The 17,199-nt window shown below is 40.3% G+C and overlaps 1 protein-coding gene across 6 annotated transcripts in view; it reads right to left on the bottom strand.

Moving 5' to 3' along the window:
* Positions 1–17,199, bottom strand: part of LOC116416881 (glutamate receptor ionotropic, kainate 2) — a 416,816-nt gene that overhangs the window by 150,109 nt on the left and 249,508 nt on the right. For all 6 annotated transcript variants that reach the window (XM_031927138.2, XM_031927137.2, XM_032601871.1 and 3 more), the window contains one exon: positions 11,509–11,693. In XM_031927138.2, coding sequence (XP_031782998.1) covers positions 11,509–11,693 — 185 coding nt within the window. The remainder of the gene's footprint in view (positions 1–11,508; positions 11,694–17,199) is intronic.

The following is a 17,199-nucleotide window of genomic DNA, read 5'->3' as shown; positions in this document are numbered from 1 at the left end:
GTTGCTCCGTCAGGTAATTGTAGCTTTAGTACCCCGTCGTACATGGTGTTCCAAGTCAGTGAGCCAAGTACTGACCCTTGGGGAACGCCTCCTGTAACTTTATAGGTCTTGGTACCGTCCTTAGTGTCATATAATAAGATTCTGTCCTCCAAGTGGTCGGACATCATCCTTGTTATATATAAGGGTACATCCTGCTTCCGGAGTGCCTCGTGTATTTCACTATATTAGGTAAAAATATAAAAAATGTTGTTGATACTACGAAAAATCATTTTCCGTACATAATTTTAACTTCTTTTTTAAAATTAAATTGTTACAGTATTTTTCTCTGAAGAGGGACGATAAAGCGTCCGAAACATTAGAAGAATAAAATAAGCTTCGCTTAATAAATAAGTTTGTAATGATCATTAATTTCCTAAATAAAATTCTTAATAAAATTGCGAACGTTAAATTCAAATGATATAAATATAAAGTATAACTTCAGAAAAAATATTATCAATACAAGGTATATCTATTACTAAACATTGTTAACGGGACGGATACACCTTTAAATGTAAAAAATTAAAAAAATTTAATATACTATAAAAAGAGAATAGACATAGTACAGTATAGAATTTCTAACCCGCTAACCGAGACGACTACGTCTGAGGCTGATTCTACGGCGAGAAGTTCCGATAGACGTAGCTTTGCGAGCGAACCCCGGCTATTATTTTTTATAATCACTACACTCTAACGATTACTACGTATAAATGTGTGGAATATTTGCGGTGAAAAAAGCTGAAGTGGCTGGTATCAGTATGACATACATTTATAGGGATGGATTTCAACGACACCCCTATAAAAGGAAGCAAAATTTTTGAGAAAAATCGGTTTTTACATTTCAGTTCTTTACTTGACAACCGCTCAACGAAATCGCTTTAAATTATAACAGCAAACCGATTTTTTTTTATAACAAATCATCAAATAAAATTTTGAAGCATTTGACTGCATTGTTTTAAAGATATAGAGAATCAAAAACAAAATTTCAAACCTTGATATCTTAAGAACCATAGGGGTTTGAAAGCTGCACAATAAACTTGGCCAAAGCACATAAAATATCTACCTTTTCCTAAAATCTTAAGTGCATTAAGGCCTTTTCACATCCTTAATCGAGGCATAAAAATATCATTTTTTTCAGTTTTCTATTTATTACTGAAAAAATAAGTAGTCAAATCAATTTAAATTTTAATAAGATATGGCTTGATACGTGACCCACCAACATGATTTTTTACGTGAGGTTATGATGTTTAGTTTCAGAGATAAAAAATTAAAAAAAAAAATTACCTTTTTTATTTTATCTGCCGAACAAAGCGGTTGATCCCGAGGACTAAACCAGGAAAAGTAGGTAATTTTAATTTCTTCCAAATGCATTATAGCTGAATTATTTGTAACAATGGGATTATTGAAAAAAACGCAAAATAGTGTTTTTCAAAAATCAAAAAATGGCTATAAAAAATATAGTTTAGAAAATATAAAATATTTTTTTTCCTAATTCAACATCCAAAAATATATAAGCATGTCAAATTTTCTTGATATTGACGGAGTAGTTCCAGATATATTACAGTATACACACACCCGATATATATATATATATATATATATATATATATATATATATATATATATATATATATATAATAACGTAAAAATCATTCATTTTTATGTTATTTGTAAATATTTGAATGCCCTTACCTCCCAACAGCCACTCCCCCACATCCCCCCTACACAGTAATAGCACAAATTTAGTATGATTAACTTACATGAAATGTACTGTTAGTTTATCATAACAATGTTTATAGTTTAAAATTTAGCATATTCAAAACGGGACTGTTCTCTGCGTTATCGGGCTTGAGACCGTCATATTTTCAGTACGTTAAATAGTAACCTACTGTAACTGTTACTCCACCCACTTAAGTGTAACTTATCCCCTATTTTGTAGATTTTGATAAAATCTTTCTAATTACCATTGATAAGAAAATTGTTCCTTCAGCAAAATAATTAATATGAAAAATATTTAAATACAAAAGCATTAATATATTATATATTTAAGTAATATTTTATCTATTGGAACTATAAATTTAGTTGGAGGAAGACGTGCCAATGAATAGCAGCATTTTTTTTGTTTGTGAAGAGAGTGAAAGAAAGGCGTGTATTTACAAACATTAAGTGAGAAGACGATTGTAGTAAATTCCGCGTTAAATATAATACAGAGCTACAATAGCCCTTTTATTTCCTGCATTCATGGAAGTGTAAAATCACAATGGTGATTCAGTTATGGCTTTTTACGATAAAATCATATTGCCCTAAAGTCTCCCTAAAGTCTTTTCATATAGCGTTTGAAATACAAGTAAAATTAGGTATGCTTAATATTATCAGTTTCTTAATCTTGACAAAGAACCAATTATAGACTATGTTGAAAATTTCAACCTAACCGTATATACAAGTGCTGTGAATGGGTGGGTTTTAACTATCGGTGTATGTGTATACCTAGCATACAAGGTGCTGGTTAATGAACTGACTGATAGCAAAAATTTCATACAAATTGGTAAGACTAGGGTTAACATTGTAATTTTAATTCGTATACAGTGGAGAGTGACTTTTCTAATGTACTATCGTCAATCCCGCATTTTGTGCTTGAAAATATTTCAAAAAATTTGAATATTAAACATGACACTCCAATAACCACACTCAGAGCATCTATTACAAAGGACGGGTTCAACGATGTTCTGAGCTCCAGGCGTCAAACCTATCTTAATACTGACGATATTCCAAAACTATCATATCTCTTTAAAATTCATTACAAGGATTTTACTAGTAAATAATGAGGTTAAGACAGAGGATTTAATAATATACATGTGATTTATTGAATTATACCCTATTAAAAATTTCACTCAAGTTCGTATGTAAGAACTTACCTAAAATCATATATCAGATCTTGTCAAAGATCTTGTGTAAGATCGTACATAAGATCTTTTCAGCGATTTTCGACCAAGAATGAAGATAAGATCTTACGGAAGATCTTATTTAAGATATTATGTTCATGATAAAAAAAATTATTTTTATCAAATATTCATTCAAGATCTTTCGCAAGATAGTGTACAAGATCTTGCATAAGACATTATATAATATCTTACCCAATTTCTTACGTAAGATTTAATGCAAGATCTTACAGCCATGATCAAAAGAAATCTTTTTATTAATAATTAATTCAAGATCTTATGTAAGTTCTTATCTAATATCTGATATAACACTTAAATAAATACCGTTTTATTGATCACTTACTCAAGATATACATTGGATCTTATACAAGATATACATTGGATCTTATACAAGATCTTGCATACGATCTTGAGTAAATGATGAATAACAAGATATCTCTTTAGGTGTTACACAAGGTCTTTTATAAGAACTTACACAAGATCTTAAATAAATTATAAATTAAAAGATTTGTATTGATCATGGTGGTAAGATCTTGCATAAGATCTTATGTAATAACTTGAGAAAGATATTACGTTAATAATGATCTCTTATGCAAGATCTTGTATACGATCTTGCGTAAGATCTTGAATGAATATTTGATGAAAATATTATTTTTTTTATCATGAACATAAGATATTGTATCAAGTGGCGCGGGAGCGCCACGAAGGCGAGTTTGAGAAGCAGACGACGCCTCGGCGCCCGTGACACTATTTACTTCTATATTGGTCTCTCGAATTTTCAATTAAGGAAATAAATTATTTATCATTCATGTAACCAGCTAATTTTGATAAATGTTTATACTGGTATGCCAAACTATGATTTTAAACCAAAATATCAGCAATAAACCAGCTTTAACATAATAAACAAGTATGCAGGTGAACAAAAATGCTGAAATCACTTGCTTAATTTTTCTTCAGCCCAAAAAGTGGTAAGACCGTTAAGTTAGCTGCGTGCAGTTTGACCGAGTGGTTAGACTGTGAAGTTGGCCGCACAAGCTATTGAGCCTACATTGTCTGCTCCTCTGCTTGAATTATAAATGTGTGCTCCGTAGTATTCGGTGTTTTGGTGTAAAAATCTTTCAAGGAAGGTGTCTAGATAAATAGGGTAGCTGATGACGACGTCTAGGTGGTGCGCTCCGTGATTTTTGGTGTTTAGATAAATAAATCATACGAGGACGGCATCTAGGTGTACAGGGCGGCCGATGGCGAGGTCTAGGTAGTTCGCACCGTGGTTTTTGGTATCTAGGTGTTGAAATAATTCGAGGGCGGTACCTAGGTGTACAGGGTGGCCGATGACGAGGTCTAGGTAGTTCGCTCCGTGGCTTTTGGTGTTGAAATAATTCGAGGGCGGTGTCTAGGTGTACAGGGTGGCCGATGACGAGTTCTAGGTAGTTCGCTCCGTGGTTTTTGGTGTCTAGGTGTAAAAATCATTTGAACGCGGTGTCCAGGTGTACAGGGTGGCCGATGACGAGGTCTAGGTCGTGCGCTCCGTGGCTTTTGGTGTTGAAATAATTCGAGGGCGGTGTCTAGGTGTACAGGGTGGCCGATGACGAGGTCTAGGTAGTTTGCTCCGTGGTTTTTGGTGTCTAGGTGTAAAAATCACTTGAACGCGGTGTCCAGGTGTACAGGGTGGCCGATGACGAGGTCTAGGTCGTGCGCTTCGTGGTTTTTGGTGTCTAGGTAAATAAATCATACGATGACGGCGTCTAGGTGTACAGGATGTCCGATAACGAGGTCTGGATAGTTCGCGCCGTGGGTTTTGGTGTCTTGGCGTAGAAATAATTCAAGGGTGGTGTATATCAACAATCAGTGATCTCATGTTAGTGATAAAAATGTTACAAAAAAGCTTTGATCTAAAGGTGCTAAATATGCTTATATTTTATTTCTACGACGTCGAATATGAAATACTCAAAAAAATTTACTAAAAAGGATTGAAATCTCTAAAAAAAATAACTTTTAAAAAAGTAAAAAGTTAGGCAAGTTTAATATATTTCGCAACAAAATTACAGATTGAAAAGTACTAAGATCAATCAAACAAAGTCAAGTTTATTATATTTAATCGTGATGAAGCAAGGAACAACTCTCAAGATAATTACTACGTAACTTACCATGCCCGTTTCATTGTACTTATGGTGTTTGTATGACGTTCTAATACATAAAAGGAAATTTTAGTTGTTCACCAATAAACAAAATTAAACGGGCATGGCAAGTTACGTAGTAATTATCTTGAGAGTTGTTCCTTGCTTCATCACGATTAAATATAATAAACTTGACTTTGTTTGATTGATCTTAGTACTTTTCAATCTGTAATTTTGTTGCGAAATATATTAAACTTGCCTAACTTTTTACTTTTTTAAAAGTTATTTTTTTTAGAGATAAGATCTTACGGAAGATTTTATGTTAGTTCTTGGTTGAAAATCGCGGTAAAAGATCTTATGTACGATCTTGCGCAAGAACTTCGCCAATATCTTACGTAAGTTCTTATATAAGACCTTGAGTCAAATTTTTAATAGGGTATACACCGTATGCCATGCATGCGTCTGCTTTTCTAAAGCGTACATCTATGAGTCTACCGAGTCTACCGAGTCGTATAGTCGCGCAGAGTTGCATAGTCAGTCGACTCTCACCTATGTGCGCTAGAGTGAGAAGACTACATGTATGCGTGTCTACTCCTGCTGTACTATTATATGTCTCGGGCACAGTATATAGTTTGCTAGAGTTTTCTTCAGTTAAATTAATTTTTTTTCAGCTATAAAATTTTAAGATTTTGAAAATAAATACAACAGACAATAATGTTAATAAGCGAAGAAAACAGTTTTTCGTAGTTCAAAACAGTTTTCTTCATTTTATAATTGTTGTTCTAAATTTACTCATTTTTTCCTAATCAAAACAGCTATCTTCGGATTTCTACACATTTTCATTAACTTTTTAAAAACACGCCTTTAATTACATAATAGAATCTAATTAGCGTAACTGTTGAAATCTAGTACCATCCGCAATAAACTAAAAAAAAACTGAAAAAAAGAACTAATAATACCTGTAAATAACTGTTGTCTTTGTCTTAATTCCGACATTCTTTTCCTGAAAATTTCTGTTTCGTTTAGTTATCTTCTGTGTAAGTCTAAAATTTATAGATGGAAACTGTTGTGTGCAGAATTTTTGTCTAACTAAGGAACAATATAAGTACTGAAAATTATGTAATTTTATACAAAATCATATTTTATACCTTACGTAAAGATCTCTGGCGCTGCGATCACGTGAGTACAACTGCTTTGCCTGCTATCTCCTGTTTTCACGTTCTTTTACTGCCGCACGCTGCCTCCGGGCGTCTTCTTTTATAGAGTGTTGCACGCTACTAATTGCAACCTTCAGGCCAATTAATAAATTGCTGGAGGCTGCATTCTACTCTTGCCTGCTTTTTCCGAGAACATCTGCCGTAATTTTCTAACCTCAAAACACCTCGCACGGCTTGGCTCTTTTCCCGCAAGGCTTTCTCTCAACGTTTCGACCACCTGTTGCAATCTAGTGAGCAGACTGAACACCATCGCGGCGCCACTCAGTTTAAGGTCGGTAAACGCTCTCACTTCTCTCACCATTGCCTTCTCTCATCTAGAGGTCAGATCACCAACTACGGTGAGAAACATCGAGATGAGCACAATGAATGCGGGAAACGACGATGCGGGATACGAGACCTGCGGAAAATGCAATAACAGCATTAAGAGCAAGGCCCCTAAGAAATGTGATATATGTAACACACATTACCACTCCAGGTGTGTTACATTCACATCTTCAAAGGTCAGAGGTAAGGCGGTCCTGACCTGCGACGGCGCGATTTGTATGGAGGAAGTGGAGAGGGAGCAGGCCAAGAAAAGGCTTAACTCCTCGCAGCTCAATCTATCGCTGGCAGGGCCTAAATCTACATCTAAGCAGGCAACGACCAAGCCCTACAGTTCTGCACCACAATCTCGCGCCCCATCTCGAAATGGATCTCCTGCTCGTCAAACAACACCCTCGACGATCGAGAGCTCTCTTAAAAATATCCTAGAGGCTCTAGCTGACATCCGCAAGAAACAGGAGGCATCCCTGAAGACTCAAAACGAGGTGGCGAAGAGGATGACCGAGATTGAGCAAAGGCTGGCTCCCCTAGAGCAGAGGCTCAAGGCCCTTGATGATCTGCCGCAGCTTACTTCTCGCATTAATGATGCTGAGAAAAACATCAGTGAGCTGCAGGCAAAGCTAGAAGACCTGGCATCGAGGAATCTTGCTATCCCGCAGCCAACCAACAGCAGTAACGACACACCTCTCGACGGCAACTACGACGAACTGGCTCACCTCCGCAGGGAAATATCCGTCATCAAAAGGCAGCAGGAGCACACCAACAACGACAATGTCGTTGTGATTACCGGACTCCGATACACTGAGGAATCCTCATTGCGGCTGCTGGCTTATGCGGTGCTCACTGCGCTGGACCCCACAGTTCTCCAACGGGACGTAGTAAGAGCGAGGGTTATGGGAAGACTGGACACAGCCGCTGACAGCTCAGCCAGAATGCCACCTCTTGCTGTCACTCTGGCGTCACATGCCCTCGCCTGCTCAATAATAGCTGCGAAGGCCAGAAAGCGCAAGCTCCACACAGCGGAGCTGGATGCAGACCTACTGGAGGAAGCGCGAGCCCCAGCTCCAGACCACCAGTGGCTAATCAACATCAATCCGCTCCTTCCCCCAGAGGTGCACAAGCTGAGGGTCAGAGCGCGGATGGAGGTCAAGAGGAGGGAAGGATGTCGTACATACGTGAGGAATGGCAAGCTCTACATCCGCCTCAACGACAACCGCGCCGTCGTCATCGAAACCGAGGAACACCTAGATAATTTTTTATCTCGGACACCACTAAACAACAGCAACAACAACAACATCAACTAAAATACATACACCTCATTCCACCCAAACCACCATCATCAACTTCATCGATCGCGAAATCTTCACACTCCAAGGTAACTCTGTCAGAAGGACTACGGGTCTGTCATTTCAATGCGAACTCTCTCACGGGGCACATTGAAATGATAAGACTCTTTTTGTCTACTCGTCCCACTTTTCACGTAATAGCTGTAACAGAAACCTGGCTCAGTGATAAAGTAACCTCGATTCCCACACTGACTAACTATACGCTACACAGACGAGACAGAAGCAGAAACGGTGGAGGAGTGGCCCTCTACATCCACAACACGCTGACTGCTATAATAATATCTTCATCCGACGGGATTTGGACGGGAAAGCCAGGATACCCGGAGTATCTCTTCTGTGAGATCACTGCGAAGGGAGTCCCACCTATTTTCGTGGCGGTTGTGTATCGGCCACCACGCGCGCCCTTCTTACAAGGAAACAATTTCATTGAACAGCTGAATAGTCACATGCACAACTACTCCACGAAAGTTATAATGGGAGATTTTAATGCAGATCAACTCTCCTCCTCAGAAGATGCCAAGTTCATCAAGGCCCTCATAGAAGAGAACTCCCTCAAATCGGTGCCCTATGGTGCTACGCACCACAAGCAAAACTCTGACACATGGCTCGACCTCTGCCTGGTCGACGAACAGGATTGCCTAATTTCACACTGGAAGACTGACTCTCCACACGACACCCGTGGTTCACCTCGGCTCTTCGAGACCTTGTGACTGAGCGGGACAGACTATACATGATATTTCGCAGGACATGTCATCCTCGAGATCAACTTCTTTTTACACAAGCAGTAAATAACGCACATAAGCAGGTCGAGGAAGCCAAACTGAACTACTATCACTCACGACTATCAAACATAACAGATGTAGGGGAAATCTGGAGAGAACTCGAGAAACTTGGTATCACCACCTCCAAGGAAACCACTCCATCTCGCTTCTCAACAGATGAACTTAACAGATACTTCAGCGGGATATCCAATGATCCACTCGACCCTTCTGTCGACGAACAACTGCAATCACTTGATAGTCTGGAATATCCTGTCCACTTCAGCTTCAGTGAGATTACGGAATCGGACGTGTTGGCCGCAGTTCAGTATTACACCTCTCAGGCCAGGGGAACTGATGGCATCCCACAGGTTGTTGTCTTCAAGGCCATGCCAGTACCGGCGCCCATATTATGTCGTATCTTTAACCTGTCCTTGAGCGAGTCATGCTTCCCCTCGGACTGGAAAAGGTCACTGGTGCGTGCACTCAACAAAGTCAGTTCTCCAAAATCCACTACTGACTATCGTCCGATCTCACTCTTATGTTTTCTATCCAAGGCGCTGGAGTGGCTGGTACATAGGCAGCTTTCTCATTACCTGGAAACTAGGCTCTTCCTTGATGACCTACAGACAGGTTTTCGTACCGGTCACAGCACACAGTCCGGCTTAATAACGCTGACTGATGATGTCAGGTTTGGAATAGACAAAAAGAAGGTCACACTTCTTCTTCTTTTTGATTTTAGCAAGGCGTTTGACACTGTGTGTCACGCCAAGCTCCTTAGAAAGCTAACCTCTTTCGGCTTTTCTAAGCAGGTTATCCGATGGATTGCATCTTATCTCACGGGCAGACGGCAGGCCGTCATTGGTGACGACAATCAACTATCCTCATACCTTCCGGTCAATACGGGAGTCCCACAAGGATCCGTACTGGGCCCTCTACTTTTTGCACTGTACGTCAATGACATAAGCTTCTATCTGGACGTGGATATTGCACATCTGATCTATGCGGATGACCTGCAGATCTACACCCAGTGCCACCTCGAGGAGCTTGACTCCTGTTCCGACAGAATGAGAGCTAATGCCGAGAGGATAAGGTGCTGGGCTGGGCATAACAACCTAAAACTCAATGTCCTCAAAACTAAGGCGATCGTCCTGGGCTCGCCCTACTATATCAATGCTCTACCTACAATGGCTAACACGTACATCAATATAGGGGGAGCCCGGGTCGATTTTGAATCTTCTGTGCGCAGCCTGGGGGTCGAGCTTGACTCCAAACTAACCTGGAAAGAGCACGTAACACAAATGTGTAAGCGTGCTCACTCTCTTATGTATAGGCTATACTTTTTCAGGAAAAGCACGAACCTCGGTCTGCGCAAACACCTCGTCCAGGCCCTACTGTTCCCGATCATAGACTACTGCTCACTGGTGTACTGCCACTTGACACAAGAACTCGACATTAAACTATTAAGGCTGGTTGACACAGGTATACGTTACATCTATGGTCTTAAGAGGGGCGAGCACATCTCGCCTTACAGCCGCGAGCTGCAATGGCTCACCACTGCCGGATGTAGGAAGTACTTTGCGGCCTGCTTCTTGCGAAAGCTCTTTAACAATGCTAAACCATCTTATTTAATTGCCTACTTTGACTTCCACGTCGCACTCCGTCCTGTGAGGGGTGAAGCGATACCGCTAGACATACCTACTTTCTCGTCGGAGGCGCTGAGGAATTCATTTCACATAATCGCCGCATACGTTTGGAATTCATTACCCTCACGATTACGAGACATCATACCCATCAATCATTTCAAAAGCGAGGCTAAAAAATACTTTTTTAGCCTTGAAAATTCGTAATTCGTAATCATCCTCATAGCAAACCAAGCACTTACCTCTCATACAGTCTCATACATCACCATCATTAAACAAAACTATAAACACACACATACACACACACCTTCAAGCACACCTACACACATATCCTCAATCCAATTAAACTTTAAATTATGTATCGAAATATACAAGTATTGTACAACACATTGTACAGCAAATAAATCTAATCTAATCTAATCTAAAGATCAATTGATTTTATTATTATTTTATTAAATACATATAAAAATTATTGAATAAGATAGTATTTAGAATACATTTCGATATAGTGTGCGTAAATTCCACTATTACAAACGCTCGGCGTGAGATCAAGCACATTTTCCGCCCCCTGTAACGGAAAATAACGTTAGTAGTACCCAGGACTATAGCTCGTCTAAACTAACCCCCACTCCTCCTCCCTGGAGTGAGACCTGTCTCGACATACCATAGTCCGGGGGAGTAGACATCTCTCTCTCTCTCTCTCTCTCTCTCTCTCTCTCTCTCTCTGTAGAATTTGTTCATGCAGTTAGTTCCTGTGTAGAATTATTTCGTGTAGGGTGTAGGGTTATTTTTGTGTAGAGTTTGTCCAGCGTCCTTAAAACTTTGTACTTTGTAGGTACGTACTAGTCACAGAGCAAAATCACAAGAAAATTACTTGAAATACTTACACTAGAATTTGAAAGGTTTTGCTACAACTGCTGTAAAAAAGAGCGCATCCACAAAATGGATAATAAATACAAAAAAAGTATAGCAAGATCTATTGCGCAGAAGCTTAGAGTTTTACGTATTCATAAATTTACGCGATCTGCATACGTACAGACATTTGCATCCCGTAAAATTATATTTTTAGATGTCTCACGACACGTTTTGATTAAATAAATAATTGAAATCATATTACGCATTAACTCTTACTTTTGAAAGCGTTGTAGGATGGGGATATAAATTAACTAGACATCCTTCCCTTTTAAGTCGAAAATCCCATCTTGTTTCCAAATGCGGTATTTCCATGGTATCACAAATGCTTTGTACATGTGATGCTGTATGTGCACTTTGGGGTCCAAAAATTGCAGCTATTCCCGTTTTCAGTAAATGACACACTAAAATTATAATGATTAGTTTTTTTTATATTTTTAAACAGTTTTTAATTTAAATTTCCGATAACTGAAAAATTCCTTTCAAAATCTCTACATTTAAGGTAAAAATATGAATTATTTAAACATATGGGTAGTTCCTAATCAAATCAAAAATAAAAATTTTATTGGATATTACCAATGATTCGTAGATTCCAAGATTGCATGTTTCATTAAAAATACTTTTAAACTTATACATATATATGTATATTTATATTAAGGCTACCTTATTTGCATTTTAAACCTTAAAATGTGAAAATCTTAGTGTTCGATCCAGACTTCGATCACCTTCATACAACAAAAAGATACCTTTTTATAGCTAAACATCGCTCAAAGCGAAACGCTTTGCGTTTCACATAAGACACTCACCGATATTTACAGGTTCGCTGATAAATACACATACATTCACACTCATACACACACACACATTATTCTCTTTTCTAATTAAAGCCTTTTCAACCTTATTTCATCCACCTTCCACTCCTTCATCTTACTCTTTCATGGACAGGACTGATGATCCCTGCCTTGACTGAGCCGGTAATACACAGATGTGGACGTGAGATTGTGGTTTCTCCCGAAGCATCTCTTAATGTCGCTGACCATTGATCATCACCCGTAGTGTCGGATGATCCTCGGTTATTCATTACATTTGACGGGTGTGCTTATATCTTCCTTAACAACAACTTAGGTCTAGAACTTACACGCAGTTCGCCATTAACATAAACTGGACTGTTTCACGCTGGTAGATGGCGCTCTTTCAACTTTGGAGAGAATGGCCTCTTTTTCTTCTTCTTCTTCTTTTTAAAGTAAATACTTCTATAGGCTCGCTGGGTACACATTTTACTAAGGAGTGAATCAGCGAGTGGCGACCGTCACGGCGGCGCGACAGACCAATCGTCACGAAAGCAGCAGCAGCTCTCTTCCCCCACCACGCACTCTTCGCCGCGCATGTGAGCATGCTTGCACAGCTTAGCTCTTTCCTTACATATCAGCTGCACTTATTTACACACGCTGCAAGCAGCTATCGGGTTTTCTCGAATTGCGGACGCGCTAATATAGCGGTACCTTTTCATGGTACTTCAATTTTTTGCGTCAACTAGACGATGTGACTTTTTTAATATGTGCAAAACGTTTGCAGGTTAACATTATTGACTCATTGCGGTAAAAATTAACACTGTATGACACGCTCTGGCGTAAACCTTGATTAACCACACGCTTGTGCAAAAATGTACTCCCTAAATCTTGGATTATGCACGTTGATTCATAAAATATCGTACAATACTATTACTCTTATTATATATTCTTTATTCGTATTATATTTTGCCTATCCTAAATTTACTAATTGATTAATGATTGCTTCACCTAAGATTTTTTAACTCTCTGTCAAAGTTGCGATTAAGTTGGAAAAATAAGAAAATGGCGCGGGGATGCCGATACCCCGTATGTGGCGCGTCCCCTGGGTGGCAGATAGGGGAAAGCTCATCGGCGCGTCGAGGTCTCCTCAATCGGCCGAAGGGTAGAGCAGAAATAAAATATGCTCTGCGGACCAAACAGGCTAGGGAAAGAAACTCCGAAGATAAATCAAACATGGATTGTGAGTTAATAACATTACAACCCCAAGCGTGTCAAGCCATAGTGCCCAGTATTGCCGTCGATTCTGATAGGGCGAAAGCCCCGGTGGTCGACGCTGGCCCCATAGATTTTGGGGGAGGCCAAACTTACCTAGAAGCCGCAGAGGTTTATCACCTGACCACTGCTGCATGGAGCGACGCAGGTAATATGGAAATGGAGGTTGATGCAGACAGAGATAAGAGAGCTGCATGCATAACGCAAAGGAATGCGCACTTGGGTCGCCTTGGCAGCAGAATCGATGAACTGATGGAGTATGTCAGGAGCAGACACAAAGTGCACGAGCAAATTAAAGACCTAGCCCGAACCATAAGAGCAAGCTATAAGAATCCCTGCATCGTAGAAGATAACTTACTGCAGTGCTAGTGCCCGGAAACACAGGGAAGGGAAACCCAGACGACCCCAAGCCTTAGATCTCGGAAGGCGGGTACAACGGAGGAAGTCCCAACTACTCCACAGGATAGAAGTGGAGGAAACAGAGAAGTAGATAATTAAGCTGAAAAGACAGCGTGGCAGGAAGTCGTCACAAGAAAATTAAAGAAAAAGGAGAAAAAGGCAAGCAAAGAGAATAAAAGTGTCTTTGGCGTTGCAAACCAGAACAGGGCCAGCAAGAATGAACAGAAGCGGGCAAGACCTCCTAGACCGGTTGCTTTAATCATCAAGGCTGCAGAAGAAAAGAGCTATACAGACATTTTGTCCAAAGTAAAAGCGGCTCCGTCACTTAACACACTGGAAAAAAGCATAAATAAAATACGCAAAACAGTTGCAGGCGATCTTCAAAAGAACTCAAAACCTTGGACTTTCAAGAAGCAGTTAAAAGGGTATTAGTGGATGGCGCCACAATAAAAGCACTCCAGGCAGAAGAAACCATTGAAGCAAAAGATATGGACATGCTTACCTCAAAAGAGAAGGTACAAGAAGCACTACAGAAGAAAATTGGCGAGGAGAACATCATAGAAGTCTCTACGATAAGATATATGCAAAAGACGTATGGTGACACGCAGATTGCAGTGATACGGGTACCAGCTCAGATAGCGGCTAAGATCACTAAGCTACAGAAGATCAGAATAGGATGGGTCAACTATAAGATCCATTATAAATGTCTAGGTTTTGGCCATATCGGTGGAAAGTTCACAGTAACTGAAGACAGAAGTAAGCTTTGCTTTAAATGTGGAAAAGATGGGCACAAAACAAAGGAGTGTAAGAACTAACCCAACTGTATACTCTGCAAAGGAGGCACAGGAGGGAGGAGTGACTACGCAGCTGGTAACTATGCATGCCCAGTTTAGCGAGCTGCAGTAAAAGCCACAAGCAGACAAAGAAAATATAAATAGTGCAGTTGAATATGAATCACTGCGCGACTGCACAGGACCTACTGAGCCAGTATGTCCGCAAGACAGGAATCGACATAGCCATCGTCTGTGAACAATACAGAGACCTGGACAAACCATCGTGGTATATGGACATTATTGGTAAAGCGGCGATATGGGCATGCGGAGACGCCACTTCCCAGGGAAAAATGACAAAACGTAATAAAGGATTCGTACGCGCTAAGGTCGCAGGCGTACATATTTACAGCTGCTATACTTCACCCAACACGTCGATAGAACAATTTAGACAACTGTTGGACCAAATAATATAGAATGCTGTAGGAAGAAAACCGGTACTGATAGCAGGCGATTTTAACGCCTGGGCAATAGAGTGGGGCAGCCAATGGACGTACGAAAGAGGACAAGCGCTATTGGAAGCATTCGCCCTCCTTGACTTGGTCTTAGTAAACCAGGAATATTCTTACACATTTAAAAGAGTAGACGCAGGGTCCATCATAGATCTCACGTTTGTCAGCAGCTGACTGATCAACTCAGTTAGATCGTGGATGATGAGCGATAATTACACAAACAGTGACCAACAAGCAATAATAATGGAGATAAGAAAATCAAAACAGAGATCAAACGGGAGGGCAACGACAAAAAGAGTCGGCTGGAAAACAAAGGATTATGATAAGGAGACATTCCTGCTGGCTCTAGAAGAAATACAGCTGTCTAGATCTGCGAATGATAAGGTCGAACAGGTAATGGGAAATATTACCCGAGCTTGCGACGCAACAATGCCAAGGAGAACTTCCAACAATAGACGACCGCCAGTATACTGGTGGGATAAAGAAATCGACGCAGCCCGCAAAGAGTGTTATCGAACTAGAAGACGGGAACAGCGGGCTAAAAAGAAATACTACAAGACTAGTCGTGATAAAGAAATAGTAGACGCCCTAAATAAAGAAATAAAGAATGCTAAACGGATACTTAAGAGGAAAATTTAAGAGAATAAACGACGGTGCCTTAAAGAGTTACATGATGAGGTTGAGCTGGACCCCTGGGGGTGACTGTACCAAGTGGTAATGAAGAAGATAAAGGGAGGTTATATCCCCCCTCCTAAAAGCCCGTAGTTGCTGGATCGTACTGTGACCACACTGTTTCCCCTTTAACTGGAAGTAACAGCTATTTCTTAAGTGGAGGCGAATGACGAAACCATTTCAGCAATCACCACAGAGAAATTACTAGCTGCATGCGAAAGAATTGGGAACAACGCGGCTCCAGGCCTGGATGGCATACCCAATATTGCATTGAAACAAGCTATACAAGCAAGCCACGATGTCTTTGTAGACTTGTACAACTCATGTCTTGAAGAAGGGACTTTTCCTAAGAACTGGAAGAAGCAACAACCAGTGCTACAATTGAAAGGAGATAAGCCACCTAGAGAAGCTTCCTTATACAGAGCACTCTGCATGCTGGACACCCCGAGCAAGATCTTAGAGCGCATAATCGGCGTTAGAATGGACCAAGTCATTCAAAAACCAGGCGGACTTGCGGAATATCAATACGGCTTCAGGAAAAAACGCTCCACTCTTGATGCCATAAGCTTAGTAGTTGACACCGCTAGAACTGCAACAGAAGGAAAAAGATGGAACGGAGGATCCAAGAAGTACTGTGTTACACTGGATATTAAAAATGTGTTTAACTCCGCCAGCTGGGGCAAGATACAGGAAGCACTACGGGAAAAAGAGGTACCCGCATATATATAAGAAGGATTATGTCTGACTACCTGGAAGACAGAACCCTTTTTTATGATACACAGAACGGCACGAAAACCTATCAAGTAACCAGAGGGGTCCCACAAGGGTCAGTGCTTGGCCCACTATTGTGGAACATCATTTACGATGGCGTACTTTGGCTAGAGCTACCCAAAGGTGCAACAGTTGTAGAATTTGGAGATGACATTGCAGTAGTAGTAGTAGCAAAGCAAAAGGAGAGGTGACGGAAATCGCTAACGAGGCAGTAAGTATAATCCACGATCGGCTAAAGCAGACTGGACTTGAGCTTGCTAGCCATAAAACGGTGGCTATTCTTATATCCAGTAGAAAGAAAATTGAGACAATAACGATGTCAGTAGACGGACACGAAATAAACTCTCAGTCGACCATTAAGTACCTGGGAATCACCATGGACACCAGACTAACGTTTAAGCAGCATCTTGAGAGGGCGAGCAATAAGGCAGCAAAAGTCGGTGCGGCACTATCGCGCTTAATGCCAAATGTAGGTGGGCCAACGCAGGGTCGAAGGTTACTCCTAGCCAGTGTAACTACAATAATTATGTTATACGGTTCCCTAATATAGGCGGATGCTATGTTGGTAAAGTCCTATGCACGAAAGCTGTCAACAGTTTATAGGAGAAGTGCATTGCGGGTCGCTTCTGCCTACCGAACAGTATCAGAAGATGCAGTATGCGTTATTTCAAGTATGCCAACTATTGACCTCCTAACAACAGAAGGAAATAATATATACAAAGA

Source organism: Nasonia vitripennis (assembly GCF_009193385.2).
Source record: "Nasonia vitripennis strain AsymCx chromosome 3 unlocalized genomic scaffold, Nvit_psr_1.1 chr3_random0011, whole genome shotgun sequence".
NCBI lineage: Eukaryota > Metazoa > Arthropoda > Insecta > Hymenoptera > Pteromalidae > Nasonia > Nasonia vitripennis.
The sequence above is the reverse complement of the archived record's forward strand: the minus strand, read 5'-3'. Positions and strand labels throughout refer to the sequence as shown.